The following is a 24791-nucleotide window of genomic DNA, read 5'->3' on the forward strand; positions in this document are numbered from 1 at the left end:
TTATACCGTCTTGATATTTGACAACGATCTGTTTGAACTATTTTGTCATCAATCAAACATATATTATAACCAAAATTAGGGAAAGCACAAAATTTCGAAAGCAATAAAGTTGTATCCTGTTACTCCAACACCGTGGTTGGCAAACTGCAGCTCGCGAGCCACATGCGGCTCTTTGGTCCCTTGAGTGTGGCTCTTCCACAAAATACCACGGCCTGGGCGAGTCTATTTTGAAGAAGTGGCGTTAGAAGAAGTTTAAAAAATTTGGCTCTCAAAAGAAATTTCAATCGTTGTACTGTTGATATTTGGCTCTGTTGACTAATGAGTTTGCTGACCACTGCTCCAACAGATATGAAAAAATTTTTAGGGCTTATAGTGCTAATGGGGCATAATCAAAAGGATACTTGGAAAGAATATTATTGTTCTACAAATCCAGTTCTAGCTGTTCCAATATTTCCTCAGACGACAAGTCAAAATCGTTTTGAACAAATCCGGACTTATTGGCATTTCAATGACAATAAATCTTCATCCAAGCTATTTAAAATTCAATCTGTACTCAGCCCACTTTATTAGTAAATTTCAAATAATATATAAACCTATGCAAGAATTATTAGATGAAGGCTTGATTCCCTGGAGGGGACGTCCTCTAATTTGAACTTACAACCCAGCTAAAATTATTAAATATGGCTTACTTGTAAGAATGGTGCGTGAGAGCAAGACGGTATATTTGCAATATGGACATTTACACAGGTGAAGGAAAAAAATTGAACGACTCTACTGTCACTACTTGGGCCGTCCGTATCTGGAATTGGGGCATCACATATACCAAGGTAACTATTCCAATAGCATTTCAATTGCAGAAACTTTATTACTACACTAAAACAAGAGTTTGTGGAACATTCGAATAGAGGCTTGCCAAAATGTTTGAAAGATGAAGCATCTATGCTTAAAAGAGGTGAAATAGACTTCCGAAGAAAAGGGGACATTTTATTATTGATTTGGAAGGATAAAAGAGAAGTTCGAATTATTTCAACTATCCATGATGCTTCCTCTTGTCCAGTATGACAAATTGGCATACTGGAGAGGAAATAAAGCCAGTTTCCATTGTGCAGTATAACTATATGCAAGGTGTTGATCTTGCCGACCAGTATCTTTCAACATGTAGTATCCTTAGAAAAACAATAAAATGGACGAAGAAAGTAGTGCTTTACCTGATTAATTGTGGACTATTCAATTAATTCAGGATTTATCAAGTGCTGAATCAAGAAAGCCAAGTTAGATACAAAGACTTTCTTGTAATAACTTCAAAATGCAATGGATATTTAATTTTAATGCATGCCTTTAAATTTTATGTAAAATGTTTCTTGTACTTGTTCAATAGAAACTTATCTGGCTACTGGGTAAAGCTAGCAATAAAACTGGTCCTCAATGTGTAAATATATAAATTACAAAATACTGATTGAAAAGAATTGTGAAGAAGTTAGTCTGTGGGTAAGGTGCTGCCTAGACTTGGGGTCAGGACTGTAGCTGTGGGTCATCTTCGTAAGGTTTTGTGTTTTGTTTTTTAATCTTTATTGTTGAAAGTATTACAGATGTGTTGTGTCCCCCGCCCCTTTTTTTTTTTAATTTATCCATTTTAGAGAGGGATAAGGGATAGAGAAACATTGATTTGTTGTTCCACTTCCTTATGCATTCATTGGTTGTTTCTCATTATGTGCCCAACCAGGAATCAAACCCAAAACCGTGGCGCCTTGGGACCATGCTCTCACCAACTGAGCCACACAGCCAGGGCTTCATAAGGTTATGACCATTAGGTAAAAGTTTAGGGACCAACTGGGCTACCTTCTGTCAGCTCTCATTCCTCTTTAGAGAACAATGTGTAATATTCCTAAACAGTTTGGAAACTATTTAAAACACCTGTATTCTGACACAATACTTGTTACACTCTTACTTCTGTATACCCTCTGGTAGGGAAATAAACACACAGACTACAAGAGCGATGATTTTCAGTTGGTGTGCCACAGGGACACTGACCTCTTTTCCCTTAGATTGTCAAATAAAATGACAACTGCCAATACAGTAGCTATCGGGTATGAATCAAAATTATAACCTATTTTGTCAGATCAACAAAAAAATATATTTGTGTGTGTATGTGCCACAGAATTTTAGTAATTCATTTATGTGCCATGATATGAGATTGAAAATTGGTCTACAGTAATGGGGGTAAGCATACTGTTATTTATCGCTGTGCCCCCTTCCCCGCTCCCCAACCCCAGTATAAACGAAGTCTGAAGCTGACCAAACTCTGCTATAGACGCCCATTATTACCATGTGGGCTATAGTGAACAGGTGAGAACATCAGTCCTCATGAAGGTTCCAAAAGCTTGCTGTGTATAAAGAATTACTGCTGCTTTATCCTTATGCTGCATTTGGGTCTGTGGTGTATTCAGTGAGCAGAACCTCCCTGGACTCAAGGCTCCACCACCCAGTTGTTTGCACCTGGGGATGGGTTGGGAGGTGTGAACAATGGGAAAGTGTTGACTAGAATGAGACCCCTGTTGAGACACCACTGGGGTGAGCAATCTTGGGGTGTCTCCTGAGCAGGCAGGCTCACGTGAGCTAGTGCACAAATGGGCTGCACTCACGCTGAGTGCCCAGGTTGGAGCATAGGAAAACTCGGTGCCTAAGTGACTCCATCAGCAACAGCCAACTGAGCATGTGGCACTGTTTCCTGGGGATAGTTAAGCGTGGCAGGGCAGAGCTAAGGGTGACCCATAGGAGAAGAGCATGTACATGTAAAGCCAGATCTTTTCGCTGCCAAAGCTAAGTGGCAAATTAACTATTTTAGGACTCTTGTTGCTATAGCTTGTGCATTGATGCAATAGAAACCAGTCTTGTGTTTGCATAATTAGTTAAGTTTTAGTTTCACGTTTCACGTTATAAATCAGTAATTTTATCTAACTCTAGAAAGGACCAACTACACAGACTGACTGGAGCCGTTTTTAGTTACCCACAGTATTGGTCAGTGTATCTTGGGGAGGGTGCTGGAATGCTATCACTGTGCCCTCAAGGTTTCCTTGAAAACTAGTTTGATTATAGCCTCTTCTTTCGTGGGTAGGTAAGGAATCTTGTTCACACTGCTGCATTTCTGAAGGATTGTCTAAAGGACCTTCGAGCAAAACAGGTTCTTGGAACTCACCTAAGCCAACACTGTCATTTTATATGCAGAGAACGAGGCTTAGAGGTAGCTCTCCAGACCACCCGGTTGACTTGGATATGTGCTCCTTTCCCAGGATGAAAGTAGTATTAATTCGTTTAGTTATTAATAGGCAATATTAAGAATAACTAGGCAAAGTATATACAATATTATATGTAGATAATAAAGTCATGTTTCTATTACATTTATACAGGGGTGGGGCAAAGGTGGGTTCATACAGTTTAAATAAATAATACAAGAATAAACTTTCCTGTACTCACAACTATAAACCTACTTTTGCCCACCCCTGTATTTAATGTTATAACTAAGTAAATTAATGCTACTAGACGAAACCAAAGGTGTTAAATGTGAGAGTCTGCTTTCCCTTGGATGCAGTCCTTTTCTAAAATCAGCTGAAGCTCCCTGATAGATGCCAACAGTGGGGAGAAGTTCAAGTATTATTTATTCAAAGTTGAAAAATGTACCATACTGCATTGCAAAAACTTACTGGTACAAAACACTTTGCAGCTGGTGAGAAGGCATAAAAAGTTGACGTCTAAACTCATTGCTATAAATTATTCTTACAGTACATTGCAAATTCAGAATTTCAAACTGCATTTTCTTTTTCTAAATTGCCCACAGTACTCGAGGTTCCTGAAGCTAAGGCAGTTGTTTTGGAGGAGGCGGGGAGGAGGTAGCAGACGTCAAGGGATCTCCATCTCACGTTCGATGCCCACGTACTTCAGGGCGTCAGCCTGGCTGTATCTGAAACGGCAGGAGACAGGCATGACCGCGGCCCTCCGAGGTGAGAATGAACACAACCACCCACTTACTTCAGTGGGTGCAGAGAAAGGCACACACATCCAGTGACACCCAGCTGCGCCTCATTCACCGCGTCCTCCCACTCCAGCACAGTGTGTCCTCGGGCGCTGTCCCACCTGCTTTGGGTCGTACCTTCAAAGTGACAACACACGGGCCCTAGTTTACGACAACTCAGGACTCAAAGACGGAACTTCTGACTGGGACGTACATTCAGCCACAGGATTGAACTAGACAGTCACCTGACTACATTCAGGAAAGTTTTCAATAGCTTGTCAGTTTATCCCACAGAGCCAACAGTGTAAATGGCCAACCTGATGCCAGACCTGTGAACACCATCTGAGGGTGAGCAGGTAGGTTATTGGCCAACAGTCCTCCAGCACTGAACCATTTAAGACAACCCGAGCATATCCTCAAGGACAGCAACGCTTTGCATAATGATCACACCCAGCTCCTACCAGCAAGGTAAAAAAATGGGGCTGTCTTTTCATTCTATCTTTAAAGTAACTAGTGCTTGTATAATGGGAACTATATCCTAACTTCCCACCAACACCCAAGGCAAAGAATGACCTAAGATTAGATGCTCCAACAAAATAAGACCCAGCAAGAGCAGAGAGCCAGCCTCTGTCCCCAGTTCCGAGTCCAGGAGAAAGCCCTCAGGTCACACCAGAAATGCACTGTTACTAACCTGTAATCAAAAAACAGCTCTTCACCAGTCTGGATAGCTCTCTTCGCAAAGATCCCTATCCTGTGATCACCGTTCACCATCATGACTAGAAAGAGACATGCTGGTGTCAGCGAGGGAAGGGACAGTCACACAGGAAATCTGTCTAGGCCGTGCATCACTCTCACTGGGGGTCCTGGCATCAGATCAGGAATTCTGACTCCAGAAACACCTACCTTTTGCATAGCAGTTTGGATTGACTGAATGATTTGCAAAACGAATTTTGTTACCCTTACGGGTTGCGTCCACCACAAAATCTAAAGAAAAAATAAGCACAATGCAGTGAACAATTCTAGTTTTAGATCAATAAACACAAAGTTCCTATGATTCTGGAAATACAATTGGTTACAGTTCTTCAGGGTTTGCCTTCAAAAGCAAGTAAATCATTCAGCCAACTTCATCCAAATGACATTTGCAAGAAAATGCCGTTCTAGGTAAAATAAATGGATAATTCAGGAGAGTTGTCTCTCAAATGCTATTACCTAACTGTAAATATGTATTACTGAGCAAAACATTGCAAAAAAAAAAAAAGGGATAAGCATTTTTGTATCTAAAATTAATTTTCATTCTGTTTGGGGGACCTGTTCATAGCAAAACCTATCTCTCTCTGTTTCAACCAAGGGTTATCAGAATGTCTTAGACACTATGCACCTGCTTTTCATCACAGCGCTCCCTCACCTCCCAAGAAAGCAGCACCGTTTAGCTGCTCAGTCCCTTGAGTGCACCCAGGAAGTGTTGGAGAGGCTTTGAAATTCAGTACCCTCCCAGGTCAGAGGCACTAACTGGAGGAAGTGTGCCCAGCTGACTCAAGACCCTGGGATGTCTTGTATAGCTCAGAGTTCCCGAGACATTTCCCTTGAACATGACCCGCTCCTACAAGTGATGGCAACAACCCATTTTTAAGTTTCTGCCAGGGCATGAGAAACACCAGCTCAGAATATGAATGATGGGGCTCCCAAGTGCCACCCAGAAACTGAGTGCTCTGACTCCTAAACATACCGTTATTCAAGTTGAAGAGAAAGCTGCACATGTATTTATCATACACTTTGCCTCTTCTGTCGGCTTCATCTTGAGAAATTATCTTAAGAAGAAAGACAGTGTTAGATTAGGGACCAAACCACACCACACAAGTTCATCAAGAGATTTGGAGCCCTGGCCAGTGTGGGTCAGTGGTTAGAGCATCGGACTGAAGGGTTGCGGGTTTGATTCCTGGTCAAGGGCATGTACCTCAGTTGTAAATTCCCTAGCGCTGGTAGGGGCGAGTGCGGAAGGCAACCAATGTATCTGTCTCCCTCCCACTCTCTAAAAATTGATGGAAAGAATATCCTTGGGTGAGGATTAAAAAAGAGAGAACCAGACGGACCTTCCTGAGGAAACGCAATAAAGGGTCACTAGGGCCAGTTTCTTCAGTCTGCATTGCTACAATAATGGACTTGACAAAGGACTTCAACTCAAATATTTCCACATCAAAGTAATTACTCTTGTTCTACAAAAGTCTTTCTACTGAATGAAAAACTCAAGGTGGGCTGATTCCAAACTCAAGCTAGCCCTATGGCTTTTCCCTAACTCTATAAAAAGGCACAAGATTAAGGACATTCATTTCCAAGTCCTTAATAATGAGGCTGTTGATTATGTAGGACAGACTCATCGCAAACCTCGTGTTCTTCCCACCTTGGCTCCAGATAAAGGCTAAATGTGACTAGGACTGAAACAGCCCAGTTGCCAAAAAAGGCATTTTGTGTTAATTCATTTCTAATCAGACCCTCTGGTCATGCCCAATGATAATCAATCCAAAACAAAGTTGCTACATAGCAAGCCCGGAGCTGGATAGCTCTGGCCTTACCTCTCCACAGTATTCCGAGATGAATTCATTTTTCTGTACAGGATCTTTGATGAAAATCCCCCAGCCAGCCACATCAGATGGTGCCAGCAATAAATGCTAGAGAATAAAGCAACAGTCATTTAATCAGGAGAGCAAAGTGGACTGTTGACAAGATCCCAGGGTGAATCCCTGGAAATCCTCTGGCCCCTTATAGCCACCAAGTACCCTGAATTAAGAGCCTGTGATGAGAGGTAACTTCCCCACTTTTGCCAAAGGGGCTGAAAAGCTGCAATGCTTTTGGTTATTTGTAAATAAAGTACAGAATGTAAGATCTGCCTCCCAGAAAATATCAACTAACCATCCTTCAACAAGGTACCTACAACAGCTGCCCTTGCACTTCCTGTCATTTTGGCAGCACTTAATGATTCACTTCAATGTGCATTTCATACAAGGACATCAAACGCCCCTCTCCCCACAGTGACCCCTCTTTAATTCCTACCAAAACCAAAGCTCAGCTGTTCCTCCCACAGTAGTTCCTCACAACAGCATGGAGAAATGCCAGGAGGTGGTGTCACTATCTCATCAGCCCAGCATTCTGTTCTTAGCAGATGCCCAATGACGAGCAGGGCCAATTCTAGTTAGAGTATGTCTGAGAACAAATCCCTCACTTTCCACCGTGGTTCATTATGCTTTCATCCCAAATTTCCTTTAAAAAGGCCCCTACCTAATCACCCAAGCTATTCCTGTTCTAATCCAGCCTAGATTCACCTGTCAGGGAAATTTACCAAAACCTCCCAGATCAGAAACTAAATTAGCTAAATAACATTAAGTAAATGAAACCCAGTTGGTAAGAAAGTATCTATACAGTTTTCTGCTTTCAGAGTTAAACGAAAGGAGTTTATACCAGTGGTCAACAGAGCAGCAAACCGCGGCTCGCGAGCCACAGTTTGCCGACCACTGGATACTATTACAGTTAGGGTTCATCATGGGTCTGCCATAGGAAACAGTAGAAAATCATTGTGACAGAATGACCTCAATGGATAGGAACTACCCAGAGAAAAGCCATCTAAACACTTGGAAACATAGGAGCCAAAAAATAAGGCACTGCCAGAACAGGAACTCCTGGTAGAAGGGGGCGGGGCTATAAGCAGTGCAGTAGGGTGATCTAATTCATGTGACCCAAGGTGGAGGTCAACAGTGGGGCTTGGGGTTCCTGCTCCTTTCAAGTCCTCAAACTTGGGGATTCCCAACCTAGAAATGGGTTCATAAGGGTACTCCCTCATGGAGTTATGAGGACTAATGAGTAATGCACAGGGCACTTAGCCAAGTGCCTACTATATCTTAAATAATAAATGCCAGCTATTATAATAACAATGATTAATTGAATAAACGCACCACCTACTCCAAAAAAAAAATAAGACACTGACCTTCCCAGTATACATTGTTAGTTTCCTTTGCTTGGTCATGAAGGTCATGGTTGTTACAATTAAAAATCACCTGCATGCACTTCCCAGTTATGTAATTCCTGGCTGTGATGTTTTCAAGGTTATTAAAAGAACACAGTCTGCAAAAACTACTGTGGGAAATTTTATCTCTTGTTCTGCAAAAAAAGAACATTGGCTACTATTTGAAAGAATGGGTCTCTATATTCTGATAGGAACGCCATTTATTTGCAGTAAGGAGAACAGATAAATGACTAATTCTATTCGCTAAACTTAAAAAATTCAAATCACTACTAAACGACTAGAAAAACACCTCTTATTCCAAACCTGAAACCATTCACAGCTGGTTCCTCCTATGCTACAGAGGTGGGTGGGAGTGGCTACCCAAGGAGAAACCCAGGCTCTCCCCGTCAGCTGCGTCATTCATTCAGTGATCACTTTTTGGCCCCGGCTAACGGAGTGAGACCGCTGGCCTTGCCCTGCCATGTTCCTCATCTCTTGCCGCACCTTCTTAGAGCCCCGCTGGATGCTGCAGTTCTTGCAGGACACGTTCTTGCTGTCCCAGTGGTCAGCAGCTCCACACGTCAGACACAGGTCGGGGTCGCACTCCCGGACGGCCAGGTAGCAGGGGCACTGCTTGGTGTTGCACTGTGCTTTGCAGCGGCAGCCAGGAAAGCGGTTCTGACCTGCAGAGACAGTCACCGTCGTGGACTCATGGAACCCTCACAGCAGCCTCCCTATCCTGCTGCACAGATGAGGAGAAACTTCCTGTGTTTCCGAGCTTCGTGTGCCGCTTCCGTCAATAATGAGTATCACCACCCTTATGACAAGTTCGTTTATTCTGAAAACTGAACCACCCCAAATTCTGACAATTTCTGGTTCCCAGAAAGTATCTGGGTAGCTATTTCTATTCCCCTTACATTCTGTGCCAACGTCACTATGATTAAATTTAAACCACCAGAGACAAACAGCTCCTTTCATCCCATTTAGCCTGAACACTGGCTGGACACTGGCTCTGCAAGAGCCGCCATGTTGTGTCAACTTCAGTTACTATTTTTTTGCAGGTTGTGGGCTGCACATAGCTGACCAAAGGCCCACTTAATTCTCATGCAATTGCATCAAAGCAACAAATACTTACACTCTGAACTACACTGACAAAACTTTTCACAAAAATTCTGTGCTATCACACAAGGGCACGAACTGTCACAAGGCTGCCGTGGATGGTCACAGGGTTGGTAGTTGTAAACGTGGTTAGAGGAGCCGTCTGCATCAAGACAACGGCATGCAAGTCAATCAGAGGTGGGAGATGATCATACACAAGGAACAAGAACACATTCTTCCCGTTACCTTGGAGCTTAGCAGGTTTTCCCTACCTGATACATATTCCTTTCTACAAAATGATAGCCGAAAGCACCCCCCGCCCCCATCGCAGGTCCCCAGGGTGCGGCTCCTTTACCCACCTGTGACTCGCCTTCACTGCACAAGACTGGCAATATAATCAACAGACATCCTCCATGTAATTTAGCTTAATGTACAGAAGTCAATTATATAGAAGTATTTATAAGCTCTAACCCAGTTACTATTCTGAAACAAATGATAAGCAGACATTTTTAAGTTGAATGAATAGATGCCTACCTTTTTTCAGCTGTATCTTTCTGCAGTGCGCAGCCCACAACCTGAAAAACACGAAGAAAACAGTCTTCTCCAGGAAGCTAGGAAGAATGGTCAGCACAAATCCCACAGAACCTCCTTGAACAGGGCTATCTGCCATGTACAGAGCAGTGCCTTAAATCCAAGTGACTGAAAGATGCAGCTTGCATTGCATTTGTGGTGACTGGGGAAACTGACCAAGAGCCCTGATGTGTGCATTTTGCAAGGTCACCTAGTCAGGATTGAGGGTGGCCACGCCTTCATGTGCAGGTTCCATTTCCCTACTGGTTCATTCTGATGTGGATAATACTGGTACGTCTTTAATCACTCAGTTGAGCTCCATGGTCAGAAATAATTCAACCAAAAAATTCAGAATTACCTACTAAAGCCTGAATTCTGTTGGAAAATATCTTAAGTTCTTTCAGTTCTAAATTAAAGAAATGGAACAACACACGTTTCTAGAACCTCCCTTACCCAACACCCAACTGCAGAAAAACTGGGAGAAGAGATTAAAGCTGACAGTCCAGCCACCATCTTCTGGCTCTGCACTTACAAACCAAGTCACCATCACTCACTGCCATAGGCCTTGGGGAAAGGTAACGTGGCTCCTCAAATATAAACCAGTGCAGAACTCATATACATCACACTCGCGCTCAGGGAAACATCTTAGAACAAATTAAAGTAAATGTTCGCTTAGCCTTTACTGCAGAAGTTACTAGGTCTGTCTTAACCAAAAGCAGCAGAGCAAGCATAATTTTTATGACACTTAACACACCAAGTCTACTGACACTGCTGTATTCTTACAGAAGAACATCAGCAACTGTTTGTGGAAACAAGACTCCACAAGTCTACTTTTGAGGCAGCTTCAGTTCCTTTCTTAACGGGCCACGTAGAGGCTGGCCAACGCCCTTGGATACACCTGGCCTGCAGCATCCTGGTGACATCTCAGAATGGCTGCAAGTGGACTTACCGGTGTTTTCTCTTCTTCTTCCTTGGAGGAGTATCGACATCCTCAGCGGGAACTGGAGCTATGATGCTGGACTCTTTGACCCGAAACTCATACACCTGGACAAGAGGCACAGTCACAGCTGTGAGGATTGTAGTGGTAAGCAAACTTACACATTCTTATACTAATTAATATCAGAAACATGTCTCTTCTGTGACACTGCTTAAGTGCTGGGGACAACAGAGAGCAAAGCAAGATGTTGTCTCAACCCTCATGCAGGGACAGCAGCTGTGCTTACATTATGATCAATAGTCCCAAGGCTTAACTAAATTCCCACTGGCTTTTTAAGTCCATTGTCACCTAACCTGAAATATCTTAGTCAGAAGAATAATTTTCTCTCAGTTCCCTCTCAGTGGGAAAACAAAAACAAACCAAAAAAAAATGTACTTTTCAGGAGATGCACATCAGGTTAATAATTGAGACTATTCTTACGTTTGGACAAGGATTACATATTTCCCCCGCCCCCGCTCTCTGAAAGTCTTCATTAATCCATGTACTTACCTGTCTACATGTTTTGGTCCCAATTAACCTGGCAATGGCGCAGAAGTTGTCGTAGTAGGTACCGATGAGGACCCGGAACATGGAGGCCTCGGCCCCACTCCACTCCACATTCTCAGGGGGCTCACTGTTCGGCTTCATCTTTATTGGCGTTTGACACCGAGAATTTGCTTCTACAAACCAAAGTTAAGCATTGGTCAGGAAATGACAACTGCAGAACAGAGTATCAAGAAGTAAAACTCGGGGTGCGCTTAAGAAAAAAGCAGGAAGTGAATCAATCATGTTTGAGGACAAACTGAGGTAGAAAGTGTCACTAAACTTTTCCCCACAGAACTAGGAGCCTAGGCTCCTTTCACGACCAAGGCAAATGGGGCTCTTCTGTTATTTGTGGTTAAGTCACAGGGCAGGACACCTAAACCCCAGTCAGGAAAATAACCAAAATGACCCAAAGAACATGAAGGATATTAAGCCGAGTGACATGAGCCCCACCCTGGAGGAAATGGCACACTGGAAACAGATGAACCTCAAAACCTCAGTGACCAGACAGCAAACATTGTAGGCGGGCCAGGGGCAGAGGACAGCAATATGTACACGCTGTGCATCCTTCCTTGGGAGTGCCCTGGCCTTAGATTTCTCATTTTATTGAAAACTAACCAACTAGGAAAATTATTCACTATAGCACATGCCCTTACTCTCCACAATGTGGACCTTTCAAAGCAGTGGTAAAGCCAGTTGTCAGGTCCCCTACCAGAGGAACTCGAAGTCTCATCTTTTTTCTCCTCTTCTTCTTTATCATTGTTCTCTCCACCTGTTTCGGTCCCAGCTTCCCTGTCACTGTCTGTGTCCTTTGACTCTAGCACATTAATGGTGGGAGTGCTGGGCCTGCTGCTGTTGTTGGGAAGCCTCCCTCGTCTGCGACCTCCTGGGCGTTTGGGGGGCGTCTTGATCCGCTCAGCAGTGAGGGCGGCAGCAAACTCCTTTGCTCCCTCCTATGAAGTGAAACATGGAAGAGATATCAAGATCAAGTTCCATAACTCATTTTGTTGAAGGAGAAAACAAAAGATTGGATAAGCAAAGTAGTCAAGAAATTTAACACAATATCCATTTTCCACAAATAGTTGCATCTCTAAATATGCTTGTTTCCTACTTCTAATAGTGTGGAAATTTCAGAAAGACAGAAATGGGTTCTATATATTGCTAGAGTGGTATGAAATCAGGCAGGACAGTTCTATATTTGTGAAATGCATTAACTGGTTAGTAAATTAAAATATAAAATATATTTTACATATATAATTTAAAAGTGAAATTTTATGAAGAAAATCATATACTTCCTGTGCATCTGGAGTCAAACTCTCCTAATCTGGCTGGGGTTTCTAAGACAGTACATGCTTCTATGGTCATGGTTAAAATACACAAGAATACAAAACACATAAACATGCTGGACTTTGTCATTTCCTGCCTTACTATTAAAACATCCCATTTTTTCCTGTGAGGGATACACAGCCACAGGAAGACACTTGAGGATCAAGGCTGTGAGGGTTACATTCTGTATTACGAAGTGCAACATCCAGTCTCAGAAAGTATAAAACAATGGTGAGAGCATTGACTACAGAGAGACCAGAGAAACATTTCAGATGAGCCAAATAAATTCTGCCTTGTAAAGAATATATAAAATAGTGCTCAAGAATCCCATTTTTAGTGGCAATAGAAGGGAGAAGTTTGAGAGCAGCCAACAGTTTTATACTTCATTCTACAAAAACCAAATTGCTTAAAAATAGGATACCTTCTGCAGGTGCCATTCAATGAATCTTCTGTCCAAAATCCAACAGGCAATATATACCCACTTAGTTCCTAGGTAGGAGTGGCTTGGTTCAAAGAGGGGAAATGGTAAAAATAAGATAGTACCCGTAAAAAAACAACTTTTCTACCTCATTATTTCCCTAAACCTTTACCTTTTCTCCATCATTTTTTTTCTTTTAATATTCTGTGGGCCCTATAATACAGCTTAAACAACGGGTCTAAAACTCAAAGAAAGGCTATGGCTCTGAGAAAGGCTTAGGACCACTATGTGTGACTATCTAGTTCCTGGGGTTAGGTGGGCTACCTGGGCTGCACACCCTCATAAACTCTGGAAAGTGTAATGTTAGTGTCCTAAATCCTAAAGACCTTGAATTGTAGCTGAAGAGATTAACACATACACAAAGACTAATACAAGATCAATGAAGGACTAGTGTGTGCAGTACGTGAGAGCTATGAGAGACACATGGGTGAAACCTCTGCCTACCGTGTGGCCAGGAGAAGCACAGGGGAGCCACAGTGTTAATGCTGACTGCACACACCTCACCCAGGTCAGAATCAGCACTTCTCAAATGCCCTTGAGGAACAAGTGGCACTCAAGCTTACCAAATGCTGGTAACACTGCGGTCCACAAGGCTTGTTGTCCAGAGCTGTTTCCGTGTTCTTCCGCTTGTAAGTGTTAGGTGTTGCATGAAAAGCTGCAAAATAAAGATAAAATATCCAAATATAAAATATTTACTTCTTCATTTCCTGTTTCAATGGGAAAAGTCAATGAATACATTCCAGTCTTGCTAATACTTGATTCACATCCCAGAACTTTCCTTCCAGCTCTTACTAAATTCTCACCATGTGTTTCCTTCGACTCCTGCAGGGTGCAAACACTGCATTCTGGAATGATTAGTGGTTTCTTATATTTCTCCTCACAAGTATAACTGATGCATGTAAACTCTGAACTCTGGTCATAAACATTTGATAACTCCATAGAAACAACTGATACACCCTCTACAATAAAATGAGATTTCCTATTTTTACCAAAAGAATTCTGACATCTACAATTTTTTTTTTTTTAATAAAGAAAAGTCAGCAGTATGTCAAATGGGGGAGAAGAATGGAATACCACTTGTTAAAAACTAATTTTTAAGCCCTAGCCAGTTTGGCTCAGTGGATAGAGCGTTGGCCGGTGGACTGAAGGGTCCCGGGTTCGATTCCAGTCAAGGGCATATGCACAGGTTGGGGGCTCAATCTCCAGTGTGGGGCGTGCAAGAGGAGGCAGCCAATCAATGATTCTCTCTCATCATTGGTGTTTCTATCTCTCTCTCTCCCTTCCTCTCTGAAATCAATAAAAAATATATTTAAAAAACAACAAAACAAAATTAATTTTTAAGTATAAAGAGGACAGCCTCAAAATACTAAAATGCATTTTCTTTGAATCAAACACAACTCACGGACCTAGTGAGAGCCTGCAGCCAGCACTTTTCCACAGGAAAACACAACAAAATGTTTGAAACTTAAAATTCCAAATCATGTGATAACAGAAAGATTCACACTGCAGTACACTGGTACACTGACCAGGTATGAGTGCACAGTAGTGAGGACTTCAGAGAACTTGTGATCATTAGCTTCCAGTGCACAAGGCGAATACTGGCTATGATCTATTAAGAACTACACAAAATGAAAATTAATTTGGATAAAAACAAGTGACAGACTCATAAAATAAGTCATTTTAAAAATATTTGTAAAAGGTCATACTTAAAATGAAAATAAAGACAGACTGATGAGGGAAGGAAAACAAAAAGACAATAAAGTTATGTTTTTAAAAGTAGAAATTCAAAGCTCAAATTCTTTTCAAGTGCATAAGTTTCCCCCCCAGAACAAGAGCCTAACTAAAGCAGGGGTCCTCAAACTTTTTAAACAGGGGGCCAATTCACTGTCCCTCAGACCACTGGATGGCTGGACTATAGTTTAAAAAAAAACTATGAACAAATTCCTATGCGCACTGCGGGGCCGGGACGAGTCAGCTGCTAAGCAGGACAGGCAGCGGCACCCGGCGGGCCGGATAAATGTCCTCGGCAGGCCGCATGTGGCCCGTGGGCCGTAGTTTGAGGATGCCTGGCCTAAAGCATACAACTAACATTGCAGTGGATTAGATTTTGGACAGGCAAGGACCCCTAACACACAGACTGCACACACAGAAGGCTGCAGTTACATCAGCAGCCCAGAATTACATCAATCCAAAAAAAAAAGTAGTCAGCCAGAGTTAGTGCACACAATGAGTAACACATTTGGTAAAATATGTTTTTAGTTGGGATGCCTCCTCTAACACCTGATACATTTGTAGATTGATATTCTCACCCTAATTCAGTGAAAATAAAAGGCACGCGTGTATCTGTAGACAGAAACACATACACACACACACACACAGCTCAAGTGAGGACAGTAGCCTCTGGTGGTCCTTAGCTAGAACTAGGTAACAGTACTTATTAACCATAATCATAGTCTCAAAGACAGGAACAACAACAGACTATAATGACAAAATCAACGTATTTATAATCAAAAGTACTTTAATAAATTTTAAAGTACCATTATTATGACTAGATTCCCTCAGCAGAATTTCAAACAAGCCCATATATATAAAGAATTCCCTCTTCCAGAAATGTCCAGAATACTTTTCAAACAGACATCTTAAAATACTAATATTTGAAGTAAGCTACTAAAAAATATTTCAAGCTAGCCCGGCCAATGTGGCTGAGTGATTGAGCATCAACCTATGAACCAGGAAGTCATGGTTTAATTCCTGGTTACTGCACATGCCTGGGTTGCAGGCTCGATCCCCAGTGTGGAGTGTGCAGGAGGCAGCCAATCAATAATTCTCTCTCATCGTTGATGTTTCTGTCTCTCCCCCTCCCTTCCACTCTGAAATCAATAAAAATATATTTAAAAAATATGTATTTCAAGTTAAATATACAGAAAAATGGTTATATAAAAGTCCATTATCAAAAAAATTAAGGCACTATACTTTTAAATTTTACAAGGAGTGAACATGGATATTTCAAGGCTTTTTGTTTGTTTGTTTGTTTTTTTAATATATTTTATTGATATTTTACAGAGAGGAAGGGAGAGGGATAGAGAGTTAGAAACATCGATGAGAGAGAAACATCGATCAGCTGCCTCCTGCACACCTCCCACCGGGGATGTGCCCGCAACCAAGGTACGTGCCCTTGACCGGAATCGAACCTGGGACCCTTCAGTCCGCAGGCCGACGCTCTATCCACTGAGCCAAACCGGTTTCGGCTGTTTGTTTGTTTTAATGTTGAAAGCAACCTATAAAATCTTGATGAAAAATCATCTAAAGCCCAGCCATTATATAAGCTCAGTAGTTGAGTGTCAACCTTTGAACCAGGAGGTCATGGTTCGATTCCCGCCCAGTCAGGGCACATACCTGGGTTGAGGGCTCGATCCCCAGTAAGGGTCATGCAGGAGGCAGCCAATCAGTAATTCTCTCTCATCATTAATATTTCTATCTCTCTCTCCCTCTCCCTTCCTCTCTGAAATCAATAAACATTGTTTTTTAAAAACCTATCTAAAGGTTTTCAAGCAAAGGTAAAAGTTATATACAATTCCAGCTATTCTCTATACCTGTGTTTGAGATTAAATTGGCAACACTCAAAAATAACCAAAATATAGAGTGTCCCCCGCAAAAAAATGTATATAGAGTTTAACAGCTGATAACTCACTTAGTTTTAACTCCTTTTCAGGTATAACTGATTTGAAATAATGGGTGAAGCCAAACCAAGCTTTGAACAAAGAAAATTTATCCTGCCCTGCCGGTGTGGCTCAGTGGTTGAGCATCGACCCAGAAACCAAGAGGTCATCAGTTCAATTCCTGGTCAGTGCACATGACTGGGGTTCCAGGCTCAATCCCCTATAGGGGGCGTGTAGGAGGCAGCCCATCTCTCTCCCCCTCTCCCTTACTCTCTCTTTAAATATCAATAAAAACACATTTTCTTTAAAGGTATCTTAAAGTGACACTAGATTTTGAAAGATAAAAGTTTATGGTACAAGATCAGCAACAGTCAACGAATAGAGGGCACACAAATACTGAAGAAATTATTCTTGAGATTTAGAATTCCATTGCTTTGCATTATCAGCAGTGCCTGGACCATTCTGTCATCCGTTTGAAAACAGGCATTGACCAAAAAAAATTATTTCTATAGATTCTTTTAAATTTTAAAAAATTAATTGTATGTTAATAAAGACTAACTTTATAATCATTCCAATTGCGTATACTTTTTTGGGGACACATTGTATACTGAGTAGCCCTTATCCTATCTAATAAAAGAGTAATATGCAAATTAACCATCACTCTGCTACACCCACAAGCCACGCCCACCAGCCAATCAGGAGCAAATATGCAAATAAACCCAACCAAGATGGCTACAGCCACAGAGAGCAGGAGGGAGGCTTGGGTTTCCCCGGCGATGGAGGAAGCTAAGCTTTCCGCCTGCCCTTGCCGGCCTAGGCCTCCACTCAAGGCTACAAAGTTTCAATGATAGAAGATAAATATAGCCCAACAGAAATGGCGGCAGCCACAGAGCTGGAAAGAGCAGGAGGCTAGGGTTGCCCCTGGCGATGGAGGAAGCCAAGCTTTCCACACACCCTGGCCGGCCCAGGCCTCACTAAAGGCTACAAAGTTTCAATGATAGAAGATACATAAACCCAAACAGAAATTGCGGCAGCCACAGAGCTGGAAAAGCAGGAGGCTAGGGTTGCCCCTGGCGATGGAGGAAGCCAAGCTTTCCGCACACCCTGGCTGGCCCAGGCCTCCGCTTAAGGCTACAAAGTTCCAATTATAGAAGATACATAAATAAAATTAAAAAAAATGGCTGCCGTCACGGAGCAAACAGAAGGCTTGGCTCCGCTCCAGGCTACAAAGTTTCAATTGTAGAAGATAAATAAACCCCAGATACCAGGGCCTCTGCTTGGGTCGCCAAGGGGTGTGGCCGGCCTGCAAACCACCACAGACCCCTCGCCCAGGCCACCCCACACCCCAAGGGAACCCCCACCCTGATCCGTGGCACCCTTCTGGGCAAACCAGCTGGCCCCCACCCGTGCACCAGGCCTCTATCCTATCTAATAAAAGAGTAATATGCAGATTGACCATCACTCCAACACACAAGATGGCTGCCCCCATGTGGTCAAAGATCCTGCCCCCATGTGGACACAAGATGGCCACCACAAGATAGCCAGCAAGGGAGGGCAGTTGGGAGGGACCAGGCCTGCAAGGGAGGGCAATTGTGAGCGATCAGGCCAGCAAGGAAGGGCAGTTGGGAGGGACCAGGCCTGCAAGGGAGGGCAGTTGGGGGCGAAACAAGCCTGCAGGGGAAGGCAGTTAGGGGTGACCAAGCCAGCAGAGGAGGGAAGTTGAGGGCAACCAGGCCTGCAGGGAAAGGCAGTTGGGAGGGACCCAGGCCTGCCAGGGAGAGCAGTTTAGGGGGACCAGGCCTGCAGGGGAGGGCAGTTAGGGGTGACCAGGCCTGCAGGGGAGGGCAGTTGTGGGGGACCCAGGCCTGCAGGGGAGAGCAGTTGGGGGGGACCAGGCCTGCAGGGAAGGGCAGTTAGGGGCAAACAGGCTGGCAGGGGAGCAGTTAGGCATCCATCAGGCTGGCAGGGGAGTGGTTAGGGGGTGATCAGGCTGGCAGGCAGAAGCGGTTAGGGGCAATCAGGAAGGCAGGCAGGCGAGCAGTTGGGAGCCAGCAGTCCTGGATTGTGAGAGAGATGTCTGACTGCCCGTTTAGGCCCGATCCCACCGGGATCAGGCTTAAATGGGCAGTCAGACATCCCTCGAGGGGTCCCAGATTGGAGAAGGTGCAGGCTGGGCTGAGGGACACCCCCCCCCCCCGCGTGCACGAATTTCGTGCACCGGGCCTCTAGTAATCTTATAATGTTTTAACTAATAAGTGATGCCTCAAATACAGAACTGGTGAATCCAAGGATCAGCACTGGAACAAATGTTAGTGATCACCTATTTCCAGGAAACAGGAACAAAGGCAATAATTTGTGCAAGTAGTTGTTTGGCAGCAGGTGTGACCAGACACTCACTCATTCCTCAATGCATAGGCAAAGAGAACAGCTTCACATCAGACACCACTTCTCTGAAATACTCACTTCTTCAGCTTGCTCTCATGTGACAAATGATCAGATCAGTACAAATTATCAGTTTTATACATTAACTTCTGCTCAAAATACTGCTGTTGTCTGCTCTGATTAGCGCTTGGTACTAAGAATGAATTCTTACTGAATATTTACATATAGAATCACATAAATTCTTTTGTGTATATGACAGATATCAGACTTTTATTAAACAGTCCCTCACAGAACAACAATACCAACACTCAAGCATGGGAAAGCAGTGACAGCAGCAAACAGAATTCTGTGTTCAAAAGCACACACTAGGAAGCTTAGGGCATTATCTCATTTAATCCTCACAAAATACCCGGGTATTAGATCCACATCCCCATTTCACAGACGAGGAAAACAGACTTAGGGAGGTTTAGTTACTGAGAATTACACAGCAAATATGAACAAGTATGTCTGAAGTTTTTTAACTATTACACAGATAAAATACTAAAAAAAAAAGTCAGCCATCAATTATAAACTTGAAATACCTTCTTTGATATTCTAACCAATTAAAATGTTAAAATCTCAGCCCTGGCTGGAGTGGATTAGTTGGTTGAGTGCTGTCCCAGAAGCCAAGAGGTTTGAGGTTCAATTCCAAGTCAGGGCACATGTCCGAGTTTCAGGCTTGATCCCCAGTAGGAGGCATATGCATGTTCTGTTCTCTTCCCCCTCTCCCTCCCTCTCTCTCTAAAAATCCATTTTTAAAATCTTTAAAAATAAATAAATGTTAAAATCTCTAGTCTTCAATACACATTACAAAAAGAACATTCAAATGGACTTTAACATAATACCAAAAAGGATAAACTAATACAACTGGGTTTTATGCTTGAAACAAATTCCTCTGTAGGCTATTCAGGCAATAGACAGCACATCAAAATATCCCACCAAAAGTTCTATTTTGGTCCCCCATAAGCACGTGCAGACATGCAATTTACAATATTATTTTTTTTGGGGGGGGGGGGGAATTAATCCTCACCTGAGGATATTTCTCCATTGATTTTAGAGAGTGGAAAGGAGGGAAGAAGAGGGGGAGGGAGAGAAAGAAACATCTATGTGAGAGAGACATATCGATGGTTGCCTCCCCTATTCAAACTGGGGCTGGGGTTTAAACCTGCAATCCAGATACGTGCCCTCTTAACCAGGAATCAAACCCAAGACCCTTCAGTGTGCTGGTCAACACTCTAACCACAGAGCCACATCAGCCAGGGCAGCAATTTACAATATTCTTTTTTTTTTTTTAATATACTTTTATTTATTTCAGAGAAGAAGGGAGAGACAGGAACATCAATGATGAGAGAGGATCATTGATTGGCTACCTCCTGCATGCCCCCTACTGGGGATTGAGCCTACAACCCAGGCATGTGCCCTTGACTGGAATCGAACCCAGAACCCTTCAGTCCAGAGGCTGATGTTCTATCCACTTGAGCGAAACTAGGGCTACAATCTTCTTAATAAGAATTGGACATATTTTACAAAATGATCATGTGTAAAGGGGAATGCTTTTTAAAACAACTTTTCAAGGGCTATGTGAAACCCAAATAAGATACGTATTTGATAACTATCCAACAGCTATGGATTATTAAAAATACCAAATCAAGAAAACAAAATGGCGGCAGAATGGAAAGACATGTCCTGAGCCTTGTCCTGGAGCAGATAGAAAGAACAGCTGAGGGTCGCACAAGGATTGTCTGTTGGAGAGTTAAGGGACAGCTATAATCCAGGAGAAGGTGGGGGACAGCTGGATGGGGTTCCCTTGACCGGGAAGCCCCACTGCTGCTGGGTTCCCTCCCAGAGCCACCGGCTCGGACGCGGAGACTGCGCCATCTTGAAGGGGAAAGTGGATGTTACCTGAAGCCTGAAAATATACAACTGCGGCACCCACCGAACAGCTGCGAACCCCAGAGCACTGGTCCCCAATTGGCGCAAACACGCGGATTCGGAGGAGCTCTACACTCCAACACGGACAGGTCAGATTTCGCCTGGGATAAGGTGAGGTCTCTGGTCCCGGCAGGACAGAAAAACGCGCGCACTGCGGGAGCTGGAGGACTGGGGGAAGTCTGAGCCTAAAAAAATCCGTGGCTGTTGGGACTGGCATAATCTGTGAATGCGGAAGGGGGTCCTCAGAGCTGCTAACAGAGGGGATCTCTAAAAAGCAACCCATTTTGATCTGACGCAGAAGGACAGCCTAAAAAAGCTGGGAGTGTGCCAGCTGTTTGGCCACAAGGGGGAAAAGGGGATTGCGCAGGCTTAGGAGCAAACCCGGAATTCGCACACTCGCACTTTATCTTTCAATCCTTCTTTCTGATTACTGAGCCCAATACATAGGATCACCCAGTTGAGGACACCCTAGGAGACTGCAGGGGAAATCTGTGTTTCTGGAACATGGGGATCAGAGTGAGGAGTGACCATCAGAGAACCAGCTCTGAGGCAGCCCACTCCCACAAACTGGTATTGAGTGCCATAGGGAAAACAGGATCTAAAGCAGAAGCTAGAAAGGACCCATAGAACTGGAAGTCAACCCAGAAACACTGCCACCCAGGGGCTGAATCACAAATTAACACCTGTGTAATCACAAATTAAGGAATACAAGAAAGAAAGACACACTGCCTGCTTAAAAATCAGGACTGGCTTACAAGACTGAGGGAGCAGTGGAACGCAGGGAACTGCAATACTGTCCTGACTGGGAAACAGGCATGCCAAACAGAACAATAGAGGAAGTGAATGACCTTCACTACAGCACATTTTATTTTTATTTTATTTTTTTTTTCATCTTTCACTTAAGAAACTAATTTTTTTTCTTTTTTCCTCACTTGATTTTACCTTTTTAATTATTACATTTTTATTTACAATCAGTATTATTACTACTATTTTACCTTTTTTTTTAAAAAAAGTGTCATTTTATTTTCTCTTTATTTGACTTTGAGATTAGTGTTCTACATTCTATTTTCATCATTCCTTTAGCATCATTCTACTCTATCTCGACTCTATCTTTATGCCATCACTCTTCCTAACTTTTGCCCTTTTGTTATCCTGTTTCTCTTACTGTTTTCCTGCCTTAGATTTTCCCTATTCTTTCTTTTTACCCCATTAAAATTTCACCCTACTGCCCCGGCTGGTTTGGCTCATTGGATAGAGCATCGGCCTGTGGACTGAAAGGTCCCAGGTTCGATTCCAGTCAACAGCATGTACGTTGGTTGCGGACACATCCCCAGTAGGAGATGTGCAGGAGGCAGCTGATCGATGTTTCTCTTTCATCGGTGTTTCTAACTCTCTATCCCTCTCCTTTCCTCTCTGTAAAAAATCAATAAAATATATTTTTTAAAAAAAAATTTCACCCTACTTATAAATCTAATTTCCAATCCCCTGATCCGAGTTCATACACACCCCTCTCTTCTCTGTCTTCACTATCCAAAAATTGTTTTTCTCTCTGTCCTTTTGTTGTTTGCTCGAATGTTGATTATATCGTTTTTTTATGCTTACTTGTGAGATTCTATTGCTTATTCTTTTTTGTTTTGTTTTCTTGTTTGCTTTGTTTTTGTTTTTTGCATCTGTTTTTCCTCGCCTCGCTTGATATTAATTGTTGTTTGTAGTTTGTATTCATCTCCTAGTACTTGTTGCTGGCATTTGCTGGGATTAGTGGCTGTTCTATTGGAGTTTTCCCCCCATATATACAGTTTGTTCCCCTTGTCTTTCTTATTCTCTTTCTTTTCTCTCTTACTTTTTTTTCCCTTGCCCAATTTCATTTTGGCACTCCTTTCTTTTGTCTTTTTTTTTCTCTCTTCTTTCTTTCTCTCCTATCCCTTAATTTGCCTTTCTCTAGTGGTCACCTTTATTTGGGGTTAATATCGTGAATACATTTCTGTTCAGTACCTTGTGTGTTGTACCTGGTTATGTTGTATTTTGTGCCTTTAAATCAACACAGGAGAGAGAGAACTACATAATCAAACACCCGGAGAAGAGAGACCATGGGGAGACAAAAGAACAGCCCGCATATGAAAGAAAAGCAGGCATCACCAGAAAAGGAAGCAAACAAAATGGAGGCAAGCAACCTGGCAGAGAAAGAATTCAGAGAAATGGTCATAAGGTGGCTGAAAAGAATGGAAGACAAATTCGACAATATGAGTAAGAACCAAGAGGAAATGAAGAAGAACCAAGAAGAAATGAAAAATGACATCGCTGCTGTAAATAACTCAATAGAAAGCATCAAGAGTACACTAGAAAAAGCAGAGGACCGCATCAGTGACAAGAAGACAAGGTAGGGAAAAATACCCAAGTAGAGCAGCTTCTAGAAAAAAAAATTAAAAAGCAGGAGAGCCTAAGGGAACTTTGGGACAACACGAAACAAAACAACATCCGCATAATAGGGGCTCCAAAGGGGAAACGGAGCAAGGAATAGAAAACTTGTTTGAAGAAATAATGACAGAAAACTTCCCTGACATAGGGAAAAAAACCCCACACAAATCCAAGAAGCTCACAGAGTCCCAAGCAAAATGAACCCCAAAAGACCGACGCCAAGGCACATTATAATTAAATTGGCAAATACCAATGACAAAGTAAGAATCTTAAAAGCGGCCAAAGACAGACAGAAAGTTACCTACAAAGGATCCCCCATCAGACTAGCAACTGATTTCTCAACAGAAACTCATCAGTCCAGAAGGGAACGGAATGAAATATACAAAGTCATGCAAAGGAAGGGTCTGAATCCAAGAATACTGTACCCAGCAAGGCTATCAATCAAAATTGAAGGTGAAATCGGGAGCTTCACAGACAAAAAAGGAATAAGGGAATTTATTACCACCAAACCAGCGATGCAAGAAATCCTAAGGGTCTGCTGTAAAAAAAGAAAAGGAAGTGAAGAAGGAACACAGGAGTAAAGAATAAAAATGGCGACAAATAAGTACCTATCAACAATAACTTTAAATGTAAATGAATTAAATGCCCCAATCAAAAGACATAGGGTAACAGATTGAATAAGAAAACACGACCCATATATCTGCTGTCTACAAGAAACCCACCTCAGAAAAAAAGACGCACACAGACTGAGGGTGAAGGGATAGAAAAAGGTTTTTCAGGCGAATGGAAATGAAAAAAAAGCTGGGGTAGCAATACTTATATCTGACAAATTAGAACTCAAAGTGAAGGACATAACAAGAGATAAGGAAGGCCACTTCATAATACTAAAGGGAGCAATCCAACAAGAAGAAATAACTTTGGTAAATATGTATGCACCCAATACAGGAGCACCCAAATACATAAAGAAACTCCTGGAGGATATCAAAGGAGAGACTGACAGCAATACAATCATAGTAGGAGACTCTAATACTCCACTATCACCATTGCACAAATCCTCTAAACAAAAAATCAGCAAAGAAACATCAATCCTAAATGACTCACCAGACCAGATGGAATTGACATCTTAAGAACATTTCACCCCAAAGCCACAGAATATACATTTTTCTCAAGTGCACATGGGTTATTTTCAAAGATAGACCATATGTTGGGTCATAGGCAAAGTCTCTTCAAATTCAAGAAGATAGAAATCATATCAAGCATCTTCTGAGATCACCATGGCATAAAACTGGAAATCAACTACAATAAAAACAATCCAAAAAATCAAACATATGGAGACTAAACAGCATGCTATTAAAAAATGACTGGGTTAC

The 24791-nt window shown here is 42.5% G+C and overlaps 1 protein-coding gene across 8 annotated transcripts in view; it reads right to left on the minus strand.

Annotated features, from left to right (window-relative positions):
- Positions 1–3637: 3637 nt before the first annotated feature.
- Positions 3638–24791, minus strand: part of EZH2 (enhancer of zeste 2 polycomb repressive complex 2 subunit) — an 80379-nt gene continuing 59225 nt past the window's right edge. For 2 of the 8 annotated variants that reach the window (XM_080666052.1, XM_080666049.1), the window contains exons 9-20: positions 13558–13649; positions 11903–12143; positions 11158–11327; positions 10621–10715; positions 9636–9676; positions 9139–9264; positions 8508–8686; positions 6580–6675; positions 5736–5817; positions 4913–4993; positions 4701–4785; positions 3638–3958 (exon numbers count right to left, since the gene is read on the minus strand). In XM_080666052.1, the coding sequence (XP_080522178.1) occupies positions 3898–3958; positions 4701–4785; positions 4913–4993; positions 5736–5817; positions 6580–6675; positions 8508–8686; positions 9139–9264; positions 9636–9676; positions 10621–10715; positions 11158–11327; positions 11903–12143; positions 13558–13649 (1349 nt within the window). In that variant the 3' untranslated portion in view covers positions 3638–3897. Of the gene's footprint in view, positions 4148–4700; positions 4786–4912; positions 4994–5735; positions 5818–6579; positions 6676–8507; positions 8687–9138; positions 9265–9635; positions 9677–10620; positions 10716–11157; positions 11328–11902; positions 12144–13557; positions 13650–24791 lie in introns of all 8 variants that reach the window. The other 6 variants (XM_080666054.1, XM_080666056.1, XM_080666053.1 and 3 more) reach the window with 4 other exon arrangements.

Source organism: Plecotus auritus, assembly GCF_963455305.1.
Source record: "Plecotus auritus genome assembly, chromosome: 4".
NCBI lineage: Eukaryota > Metazoa > Chordata > Mammalia > Chiroptera > Vespertilionidae > Plecotus > Plecotus auritus.